Source organism: Mustela nigripes, chromosome 1 (genome assembly GCF_022355385.1).
Source record: "Mustela nigripes isolate SB6536 chromosome 1, MUSNIG.SB6536, whole genome shotgun sequence".
In the NCBI taxonomy this organism is placed as follows: Eukaryota; Metazoa; Chordata; class Mammalia; order Carnivora; family Mustelidae; genus Mustela; species Mustela nigripes.
Window position 1 is genome coordinate 183486273 of NC_081557.1, and position 12511 is coordinate 183498783.

Below are 12511 nucleotides of genomic sequence, written 5' to 3' on the forward strand. Positions count from 1 at the left end.
CTCTTTACCAATAGAGTAACGCTCCGCCTTTCTCAGCCGGCCGTTAAGCTGAACTTTCCCGCTGGTATCTTAGCGACCAAACCCACCCAGCGGGCCCGCTCGCTCCGCTTCGCACATGCGCAAAATGCGGGCGGAGAAGGGGGCTTCTTGGTCCGGTGGGTTAGACGTTCCAGTGCCAGGTGAGAAGCTGGGATCTGAAGCCTCGGGTGAAGACGGAGAGAAGAGCGAGGTGAGTAACGGGGTACCTCCACCGACTCCAAGCCTTTAGTGCAGACGATGAGAGCCTTTATTTGCTTTTTTGACCTTTTCGTATCCCGGGAAAGGATGAGAATCCAGGGCCTGGCGGGCCGGGTAAATTGGTCCAGTTTAGGCTTACTGTCCGGCTGGAATTAACAGAGGTAGAGGGGACGGACCTTTCCGGGGGCCGCTAGATATTTCTCTGCCTCCACAGTGCCGGGGCTTGGCCTTTAGCATTTCCCTTTTATCTGGTCCGGAGGGATTCTGGCGCTGTAGCCGAATGGCTGGAAGGAAGTGGGCAAGGGGACAGTGTGGGCGTTGGGATGCACCAAAATTAACTGCACACGAAAGTTTTTAACCAGGTTGTAGTATTTATTTGCCGGGAAGAACTTTGGCTCCAGTTATAATTACGATTCTATCCCCGCCGACCCCTACCCTACTCTCACCCTCAGCCATTCCTGTGGTTGAATCCCAAGATTTGGCCGGCTTTCCAGCCATATCTTGCATAAATCCATAGTCATGAGTCAGACAGAAGTAGCCTGATAGGGGCGCCTGGGTGGCTCCGTGGTTTAAAGCCTCTGCCTTCGGCTGAGGTCATGATCCCGGGGTTATGGGATCGAGCCCCGCATCTGGCTCTCTGCTCCGCGGGGAGCCTTTCTCTGCCTGCCTCTCTGCCTACTTGTCAAATAAATAAATACATTTATTTGCCTCTCTGTCAAATAAATAAATACAATCCTAAAAAAAAAAAAAAAAGAAAGAGAAGAAGAAGAAGTAGCCTGATAATCCAGTTGATTCAGTTAACTGCAGAGATTTAGAAGCCTATAACTACTGTAAATCAGAGCAAATTCTTGTCCAGAGGGGCAGACTTATTGACTCTCCCAGTCGTAAATCTGGTCGGGGACCAGGCAGAGGGTGGGAGAGAATGAGGTGGACCTCTCACTTCCCATGGTAGAAATGAAGAGGTGATATTCCTGATATTCCCTTAAAACTTCTAGCCCTAATTTCTTACACATCAGGACTGTTTTTATGCCTCCTGCGGTACCTTCTGCAGAGTAAGTACTTTATTTTCCAAAAATCATACTGGACTCTCCAGCAGTGGATTTATGAGGAACATTAACTTTTGCCCAATTTTCTTTCCCACTTATCTCCTTGAAGGCAGGGCAAGGAAAATGTGCAAAGCGCATTGTTGAATCACAGTTCATACTGTATGAAGTATGTAGAAGCATGGCACATTTTCCAAAACCATCATCCTGTCTGTTTCACATTCTATCCCAACATATTAGGATTCTGGAAAATAAGTAAGGTTATTCTAAAATTAGAAATGATTTTTCCGTATAAAGTCCCAGTGGAAATTAAAATTATTCAAGTTCAAGATATTTTGTGAATTAAGTAGAATGCTCATTGATTTAATTATAACGCGGTAGACCCTTAAACAATAAGGATTTGAACTGTGTGGGCCTACTTATACATGGATTTTTTTTTTTTTTGTAGATTTGCCACAATTTGAAAAAAAACTCCCTGTTGAAGCTTGTAGCCTAGAGATACTGAAAAAAAAGGTTTTTTAAGGTATTATTGTAAGAATACAGCATATAACACATGTAACATATAAAATATGTGTTAATTTGCTGTTTTTGTTATCTGTAAGGCTTCCAAGTGATAGTAGGCTATTAGTAGTTAAGTGTAGTTAAGTTTTGAGGGAGTCAAGAGTTATATTTGGATTTTCAGTTGTGCAGTGGTCGGAGTCCGGTCCCTAACCCCTAGATTTTAAGGGTTAATTGTATTTTGATTTTTCAGGCCATTAGCCTCACCAGGAAAGTTGCTCTTGATGAGTTTTAAGGACATTTACTTCATCTTTACTACTAATATTAAGGGGATTTCTGAGACCCAGGAATGAGTAGTGACCAAATATATAGAACCAAATTCTAACCTTAATCAGTTTTGATCTTATGGCAATTAAAAGTCTTAGTAATATGAACCTGCTGTTAACCTGCTTTTACATCGCTTTGTGATTTAGGCTCTCATATTTGGGAAATTAACTTCTAGTAAAATGATTTTTTTATTATAGTCTCAGGTTGCAATTTCTAGGTCTTGGGTCTAGAAAGTACTTAGTCTTGAAAAATAGCTGTTACTAATCCAATTGTATTGTAAAACAGTAGTAATAATAATAATTAGTCTAGGAAAATATTAAATTCATTGGCACTCTTAATTCTACTAAATTTGCTTAATGCTTTCCACATGTCTTATATTGTGCCAGCTACTGGGTGAGTTTGAAAGGAACTGAGTGTAGAGGATAAAGATGAATAAAAGTAAGGAACCCACAGATTAGTAGGGGAGAAAGGCACAGACATATATAGAGAGTTTTAGATTCCGGGCGCTAGTAGATGTGTGTGGAAAGTGCATGAGCACTGGAAGGAGGCACTACCTCCTGGGGCAATGGAGAAGGTTGTATCAAAAATGTGGAGTCCTGCAGGAGGCTCCCTGCTCAGCAGGGAGTCTGCTTCTCCTCCCTCTGCTCCTTCCCCCACTCATGCACGCGCGCTCTCTCTCTCTCTCAAATAAATAACATCTCTCTCTCTCTCTCAAAAAAATAAATAGCATTTTTTAAAATGTGGCATTTGCCTTGGGTCATGAAAAATATATAGCATTTGCCAAGGTGAAGAAAGGGTAGGATATTCAAAGGTGAATATAGCATGTGTAAATATGAAAATAAATGTATGTTCTAATATGTCAAGATCTTAGGGTGTATAAGGAAAGGTGGGAACTGAGTCACAAATTACGTTGAGGTCTGATTATGGGACACCTGTGTCAAACTAAGGAGTGAAGATTTTATTTTCTAAGATAAATAGATATTTTTAGGCAATGGAGTACTTTGATTAGGTTTGTGTTTTGCAAAGAAAATTCTGACAACATGTGAAGGAGGAACCATTTTGGAAGCAATTAAAGGGTCTCAACTAAGGCAGTCCCAAATAGGAATCATGTCAACTGTAAAGGTGATTGGAACTTAAATTTTGGTGGAGTAATACTGACAATGGCATCTTTTTAATCTTTACCTATTTCACCATGCCTGTTACTGTCTTTGCCTTTTTATACTCAGTTTTGTACTTAAAGTTAAGATAGCAACTATGGTGAAAACCATTTGCTCACCAAATATTTATTGTCAGCAGTGTGTCAGACAATATTCTTGGTACATGGTATACCCTCAGTGACTAAAATTGTCCTCCTGGGAATTACATTCTAACAGAGGGAAATGGTCATACATAATAAATACATACCTAAACTTTGTACTACTTTATAAAGTGGTAAGTGTTATGGAAAAAAGGAAGTAGAATAGTTAAAGGGAATCCAAGTGTAGAGGGAAAAGTGGAGTTCGTGATGTTAGATAGGGTGCTCCATGGTAGGCCTCACTGAAAAGAGTAAATTTAAATAAATATTTAGAGGTGGTGAGGCAACAGATTTCGCAGGGATGAACAATCCAGAAAGGGAATAACTAGAACAGAAACTCTGAGTTAGGGAGCATGACTTGCAGACTCCTTGAGGATAGAGTAGTAGGAAACAAAAGAAGGGTAAGAGGGAGGAGTGCAGATTATTAGGGCTTTATTAGCACCTTGATTTTCATTCCTAGTGAAATGGGAAGGCTTTGCAAGATTTTGAGCAGAGGAGTGAAATGACCTGAGCTGATTTTTTAAAAGGGGCTTCTGTGTCAGACAAAGGAGTAAAAACTTTTATGTTCCAAGTTGAAGGTTTTTAAGTAATAGAATATGATTAGACCGCTATATTGGGAATAGACTGGTGATATACAAACTGTTCATTTTGATAATGAAGAAAGCTAATCATACCTGTCAGAAAATATTAATATTTTTAAAATTCAACTCCTGAAAAGTATTGTATGTCTTGGTATCCTAGACCAAATGCCTTAAACAGGACTAGACATCATACTAGGAAAAGAAGGATGCTTTTGATGTCAAAACCCAGTGAAGTAGTGTGACTGTGCTTCTGTTACACGTTTAGAAATTTAAAGAAACATTAAGCTGGCAAGTAAAGTTGTTAGGAAACCCAATAATAAAACAGCTGTTTGTGGAAAACATTGGTGCTGATGTATGGCAGAACAAAAATCAGAGTGTCAATTCAATGCCAAGAAAAGTTTTTTTTTCCCTTGAAATTACCTATTTCACCATGCCTGTTACTGTCTTTGCCTTTTTATACTCAACTTTTTAGAAGATGAGGGATTTTTGTTTGCATTTTTATTTTATGGTAATTAATTAATCTTTCCAAAATAATTATTTAGGAACTTTTCCCAACTTAGGAATGCTAAGACTTTTTTTTTTAATTGCTGCTGGAACTTGGAATAGAGTTTTTAAATGCTGAAATAGCATTTTTCTTGAATATTTGTTCATATTTTATTAAATATAAAATATTCTGTTCATTTCAGGTGTACAGCATATTGCGTCAAAGTGATTATCAAAAAAGTAGATAACACAACCTACAGAGGGGGAAAATTTGTAAATTGTATTTTGATAAGGTCCTAATTTCCAGAATATGCAAAGAATTCTTACAGTTCAACAATAAAAAGACAACCCAATTTTAAAATGGGCAAAAGATTTGAATAGTTATTTCTCCAAATGGCCAGCCAGTACATGAAAAGATGCTTATCATCGTTAGTTTTTAAAGAAGGCAAATCAAAACTGCAGTGACATATCACTTCACTTCTAATAGGATGTCTATTGTTTAAAAAACAGAGACAAAACATAAAACAGAAGATATGTATTGGTGAGCATACTGGGTTGAGTAGTGTTCGCTCCAAAACTCATGTCCATCCAGAATCTCAGAATGATTTTATTTGGAAATAGAATCTTTATATAAGTAGCTAGTTAAGATAGGTCATGCCAGATTGCGGTTGACCCTAAATAAAATGAATCGTGTCCTTTTAAGAAAACCACATGAAAAAAAAAGCAGAATAGTGAGTTTTTTTACAAAAAGCCATGGACCTCCAGGAGCCAGCTAGAAACTAGAAGAGCCTTCCCTAGAGCCTTCAGAAGATTCAGGGCCCTGCAGATAGCTTGATTTCAGACTTCTGGACTCCAGAACCATGAGAGAATAAAAATGTATTGTTTTAAGCATCCAGCTTTTGGTAATTCAGTACAGCACCGCTAGGAAATCAACACAACAAGGATGTGGAAAAATTGAAACCCTCATGTATTGCTGGTGAGAAAGTAAACTGATTTAGCTGCTATAGAAGACAGTTTGGTAGTTCCTCAGAAAGTTAAACATAAAATGACCATGTGACCACTCCTAGGTGTATACCCAAAAGAATTGAAAACATGACACTTGTACACAAATGTTCATAGTAGCACAATTCACAGTAGTCAAAAGATAGAAACAACTGAAATGTCCATCAACAGATAAATAAGGTGATACATACATACAGTGGAATATTACTCAGCCATAAAAAGGAATGAAGGGGGCACCTGGGTGGCTCAGTGGTTAAGCCTCTGCCTTCAGCTCAGGTTATGATCTCAGGGTCCTGGGATCAAGCCCCGCATCAGGCTCTCTGCTCAGCAGGAGCCTGCTTCCTCCTCTCTCTGCCTGCCTCTCTGCCTACTTGTGATCTCTCTCTTTTTCTGTCAAATAAATAAATAAAATCTTAAAAAAAAAAAAAGAATGAAGTACTGATACATAATATTATGTGGATAAACCTCAAAAACATTATGCTAAGTGAAAGAAGCCAGACAGAAAAGGTCACATATTGTGTGATTCTGTTTACATGAAATGTCCAGAAAAGGTAGATCCATAGACATAAAAATCATAACGTTTTTAGAATTATAGAAGAATATCTTTTGTACTCAGGATGTTTAACTAACAGACCCCCAAAAGCAATAGCCTTTTATAAAAAGGGAAAACAAAAATATAAATGATCTGGGGAAGTAGATTGCCAAGCAACAATAAGGTCAGTTGAAGTTTGAAATGATACAGCATGGTTGTGTTTGTTTTTGTGTTTATTTTCAGCTGCAGCAAGGTGAGTGTGGAGTAGACAGAGAGTTGGATTTCATCAAGATTGATGGCTTTGCAAGGTGAGTAGGGTGAACTTGAAGTGGGATAAGGATTTTTGAGGATATATGTGCAAAGGAGCGATTGTAATAATTGACAGATAGGAATTTAAACTGGATAAGTAGAGAATTGACAGTATGGGGGTGAGGAGTGAGGGACAGCGAAAACATGGTAAGATCAGATAATTTGAAGATACAGTGGGTCTCGGGATTAGAGTAGGAGTCCTAGAGTATATATTGGTGCCGTATCAAATGAGATATGCCTGGATGTATCAAGAGTTTGATTTTTATTTTATAGAATTGAAATTTTCACAAAAGAGCATTTGCATTTGAAACTGAGTACAAACAGTTCATCTTCATACCTTTTCCTTGGCTATATTAGCTTTTCCCCTTAGTTCTTGAAAGCTTATAGGAAGCTACTCTTGAGGAGTAGTTGTGTTATGCCTTCCTCCTGATCATAAGGTATCTTGAATAGTGGCACTCAGTTTCAAGGATGAATCCAGGTATTATAGGAACAAATTTATCAAATGAAAAGTAAAACTCTGAATTGCTTGCTTTTTGATATTTTGGATTTAAAAGATTGTGACAAAAAATATCGTTCAAAGAATTGTAAAGTCTTAGAGTTGGAAGAGTTTATATTATCTACAATTTTAGTTCTAGTCTTTGAGAGCTTATACCTCGCAAGATAGGTCATTTTATTATAGACAGCTTTTCAAATAAGGGGTACTTTTAAAAGTTCTTAAAAGTTGTTAAAAAGTTCTTTTTATTGGACTGAAGTTTTCTCTCTTTAAATCTTACTGGTTTTAGTTGTGGATTTTTAACTAGTATGTGGAAAAAGCCCAATTGCTTTCGAACTTCCCTTTAAATAATACTTTTTTCCCCTTTGCATTCTAATCAGTAACCTAGTCCACCCTCTCACTGGCATCCCTCTTCCACATTCCCTATCTAGATAACTACAGATAATGCTTAGCTGGCTTCTCTGCCTCCAGTGAGGCACCTACCCTGTTCATTTTCCATGCTATCAGAATGGTAATCTATCCAAAACACTGGCCGCAGCAGCAGTAGTCACAGTAGTACTCAGAAGGGATTATGTGCCTGGAGTTGTTCTGAACACTGTAGTCCTTTACTCCTTATAACAACCCTACAAGGTAGTTTCTGTTATAGTCCTTATTTTTCAGATGTGGACAGAGTAGAGTAGTTAGATAACTTGTTGAAGTCTACATAGCTAGTAAGTGTTCGAGCCAAGTTCAAATCCAGACTTCTAGATTTAGAGTACATGCTTTCAAACTCTATATCAAGCTGTTTCTTAATCTTCCCTACTTAAAACACTTCAGTGGTTCCCATCATAGGATCAGGTTTGACGTGGCACATAATACCCTTCATGTTCCAACCCCTTTTCTCTTCAAGAGCTTCATCTTCCATTTCCTACTACTTTCTTCATATTTCTATAAAATTAAACTACTTATATTACCCCAGTACACTGTGTTTTTTCACATATATGTGCATTTACTACCCCCTCCTTCGACTTGCTGACTCTTTCAAATTATTCTTCAAGACTCATTTCAAGCATTGTCTTCTTTTGGAAACACTACCAGAATCGTTGCCTACATGATCCACTTCCCCTATTGGATGAAGTATTGCTTCCCTACATGCCCATACCTTTATCGAAGTATCATTATAGTACTGTTATCATTGCACTGATCCTATTTAATGGAAACTGTATATACTAGAAACCCGTCAAAGGCAGAGACGATATCTGATTTTTCTTTTATAAGCAATTATAATCACGAATTACACTGAATAAATTTCCAAGTTTTTATTTTATTTGCAGATGATGATTCATGGTGATGGCTTGCAGGGTCATAAATAAAAGAAGGCACATGGGACTTCAACAACTTTCATCATTTGCGGGAACAGGAAGAACTTTCCTAGGTCCATTAAAATTATCTAAATTTATTATAGATGCAGAGTGTCATGAAAGTGTGTTAATCAGTTCAACAGTAAGGCTTCTCGAAAGTTTGGACTTAACCAGTGCAGTGGGACAACTTCTCAACGAAGCAGTTCAAGCACAAAATAACACATACAAAACTGGAACCAGTACTCTTTTGTTTCTCATCGGTGCCTGGAGCAGTGCTGCTGAAGAATGTCTCCATTTAGGTGTCCCCATTTCATTAATAGTGTCTGCAATGTCAGAGGGCTTGAACTCTTGCATTGAAGAGGTAGTTTCCCTTCAAGTACCTGTCTACAATGTATTTGACCAGATAGACAACACTAAGACATTTTCTGGACTTGAAACATCTAGTGTCAGTTTGTGCCCTTTTCTACAAATCCCTTCAGATACTGGTTTACAGAAAGAGCATGATCTCAAAGATGTTGCCTCTCCATCACTGACCTTTTACAATCTTTCTGGGATACCTGTTAGATCACCTAAACTCTTTAGATCTCAGGCTGAAGTTGAAGCAGACAAAAATACACTACAAAATCCTCAAAGTCTGCAAAACAGTCTGCTCACAGGCAGCCGTTACGGAAAGTCAATACTAATCCATAGTAGGCATTTTAATAGGACAGATAATAATCAGTGGATAAACAAACCAGATGGATTTCTAGAACAACATGGTGGAGCTACTCCCAATACTTACAGATGTAGTGATTTGGTAGAGTTGGAGATGGGTTTGAGTCACGGAGATCACCATAGCATGAAATTAGTAGATGAAGCAGTACGGCTGCAGTATCAGAACGCAAGTATGCAGCAAGGCAGCCGTATGATGCCATTTAGGTTTGACATTTCCAGAATCTTCACTTGTTGTTTACCAGGTGTACCTGAAAGTTTTTCCTGTGTCTGTCCAGGATTTATCACTGTTATATCAATATCTAATACTACTCTGATCAAGGAATTACAGAATCAGCCTATCCGGATTCTTCTCATTGAGGGTGACCTCACAGAGAAATATCGGCACCTGGGGTTTAATAAGGCTACAAATATTAACACAGTACTGGAAAGCATGAGGGTTCAACAAGACACCACAGAAGAACTGTGGACAAATTATGTCTTACAGGTATTAATTAAGTTCAATGTGAACCTCGTCCTGGTACAAGGAAATGTGTCTGAACACTTAACTGAAAAGTGCATACACAGTAAGCGGTTGGTACTTGGGTCAGTGAATAGCAGTGTGATGCAGGCTTTTGCAGAAGCTTCGGGAGCAGTACAGGTGACCTACATCACACAAGTGAATGAAAACTGTGTGGGCAGTGGGGTCTCTGTGACCTTCTGGAGAAGTATTCCTTCAGATGTCATAGATAGGATCAACGTAATTACAATCGTGATAAAAACGGAAGGAATTAATCTGGTTACAGTAGTGCTCACTAGCCCAGTCACTGCACAGATGCAAACCAAAGAAGATAGATTCTGGACTTGTGCCTATCGTCTGTATTATGCTCTAGAAGAGCAAAAGGTCTTCCTTGGAGGTGGTGCAGTTGAATTTTTGTGTCTTAGCCACCTTCAGATTCTTGCAGAGCAATCACTGAGTAAAAGAAACTACGTCTGTTCAGGATGGCTTCCTAATACTTCCTCTTGGCTGGCCTCCTCTCTGGCACTATACAGATCAACTGTGCTTAAATGCCTGGCAAATGGGTGGCACAAATACCTTTCAACTCTCATATATAACACAGCCAGTTGCTCATCAGAATTTGAAGCCAGCACATTCATTCAACAGCGTCTACAAAATGCCACAGACTCTGGTTCTCCTTCATCTTACATCTTGAATGAATATAGTAAACTAAATAGTGGAATTTTTAATTCAGGCATTTCAAATAAACTGGAACAGATTCCAAGCATTTATGACGTCGTTATTCCAAAGACCGAGGCATGGCGCCGAGCTTTGGATTTAGTACTATTAGTACTTCAAACAGACAGTGAAATTATTACTGGACTTGGACACAGACAGTTAAATTCACAGGAAACAGAGGGCTTTTTATTTTTGTAGTGTTATTGGCTAAGTCTTTGGAAAGTAAGATTTTGTAATGTATCATGCTAATAAATTTCCTAATAATAAATCAAGCCAAGTCATAGTGCCAGCCTTTACCAAGAAGAAAATTGTTGATGTCTGTCAATAACTGCAGGGTCTGAGATTTCACCCAATTTACCTGTTAGCCTGTTACCATTTCATGGTATGCAACAGATACACGAGACACTTGGATCAGAGACAGTGCACTTTGATATTCACGATGAAAGTGGTAGCTAGTGCTTCTTGTTGGTTTGTATCAGTTCCCATTTCTCTGAGCCCCATAAGACAACATAAAAGGCCAGTGATGGAAGCGGGCACACAAAGTGGGTTGTGTTACAGAAAAGGAACACTGAGCTTGGGGCATTGATTGCTTTTATAGTGACTGGAAACAATCCTGTTTTTTGCCCAAGGGGAGTTGTTACCTCATGCCCCAAGGTTGCTCAATGTAAACACAAGCCTGAGACACGGATTGGGTAAAGATAGGTCAGGTCCTTGCATTGGTGTGTCATTCAGAAAATATGTCATGTCATTCAGAGCCTGTAATGGATGGCCTCTTCCAACTACTCACTTCTTAACTTGAAGTGCTCTTGGCCAGACTTGAATTTTCATATAAGAATGCCACTCTGTTTAGTAGTCTGATTAATCTGATAAACAGGTTATTTAGTAAATATCAGATCTATTCAGTTGGTTTCATAGAGCAGTTTAAGGCTACTATCAACAGACTGAGCAACAGGATGAAACCAATCTGTGCTACTGACCTCAGTCATGTCCCCTAAGGTCTTGAATTCAGGCAAATCACAGCTTTTATAGTAAGCGGAAGTAAGCCTGTTCTTGGTCTGGAATGAAATATTATGTTGTCATTCAAGGTTACTCTCTGGAAACACATCCCTGAGAAATGGCCCGGAAAAGAGAGCTCAAACCCATCAAGAACATACAAGGATGCTGAGAGTCCATAGCATTCTGTGTATCCCAACAAAGTCTTACTCTTTTGCCACTTAGCCATTAAATGAACAGCTTAAGAACTGAACTATGTGTGGAGTTGAAAATTAGAAAAGCTCTGGGGAAATAACAGTAATAATGAATCTATTGATTACCTATGGTGTTCCAGGCACTATTCTAAAGTCTTTACATGTTGTACTAACTTTTTAGGGTTGCCATAACAAAATGCCACATATTAGGGGACTTAAACAACAGAAATTTATTTTCTCACAATTCTGGGACCTAGACTTTTGAGATCAAGGTATTGTCAGAGTCAGTTTCTTCTGAGGCCTCTTTCCAGTTCACTTGTAAATAGAGGTCTTTTCCCTTTGTCTCACAATGTCTTCCCTATCTATCTATCTATCTATCTGTGTCCTAATTTTCTCATAAAGACACTAAATCATAATGGATAAGTCCTTCCCTAATGACCTCATTTTAACTTAATTACCTCTTTAAAGAACGTGTTTCCAGTATAGTCACATTCTGAGGTACTGGGGATTAGGACTTCACCATATGAATGGGGGGGAGGGAGGGACACAATTCGTCCTATAACACATATTATCTCAATCTTTGAAACATTTATATTCTCCATTGTATGATAAGGAAGTGAGCTTAGTAAGGTTAAGAAGTTTTCCCAAAGTCTTAAAGCTAATAGGTAGAAGAGCTGGAGTTTACACTAAGATTTTCTCTGGCTCCAAAGTGTATTTCTAAGTATTGACTGTGAAAGGAAGCTTTTTCTGTAAAGTAACAGCAGCAAAACAAGAAAAGAATGTGTAGTTTATTTATAGGGTAATTTAAATATATTAGAAAACCGAACTTGGTTATCCTCCACTCAGGTAAAATAATATAACTTTTGGTTTAGTGGTTGTCTTAAATGTGGTCACATGAAAACCTTGCACAGATAATCATTCCAGTTATATATACCAGCTTTGTTCAAAGCTAGAATCAACAACATTAAGAGTTGAACTGCTTTTTAAAATAAAGTATTATTTTACTTGTGTAGATACTGATACTTTTACTCATCTGTGTACTATTAACACTTAGTTTTTGTTAAAATATTATGAAGATTATGAGTGCCACTAATATTAATGTAAATGCTCATCTCACTTTATATAGTAGATTTTTTGTGTGAAGTTGGTATTTACATGCATTAGTACTATTAAATGTTTAGTAAAATCTTGTTATAAATACTTTCCTTTGACACAAAAATCTTGTTGTAAATACTTTCCTTTGTTATAAATACTTTCC

General features: G+C 38.1%; 1 protein-coding gene across 1 annotated transcript; it reads left to right on the top strand.

Annotated features, from left to right (window-relative positions):
• Positions 1-47: 47 nt before the first annotated feature.
• Positions 48-11769, top strand: BBS12 (Bardet-Biedl syndrome 12). Its single transcript, XM_059378084.1, has 3 exons — positions 48-229; positions 6241-6305; positions 8113-11769. The coding sequence occupies exon 3, from the start codon at positions 8123-8125 to the stop codon at positions 10262-10264; it is 2142 nt and encodes a 713-aa protein (XP_059234067.1). The 5' UTR covers positions 48-229; positions 6241-6305; positions 8113-8122; the 3' UTR covers positions 10265-11769.
• The last annotated feature ends 742 nt before the right edge of the window (positions 11770-12511 follow it).

What these genes read in the sequence shown, in the direction of transcription:
- BBS12 (XM_059378084.1), top strand. Translation starts at nt 8,123, where the DNA reads ATGGTGATGGCTTGCAGGGTCATAAATAAAAGAAGGCACATGGGACTT.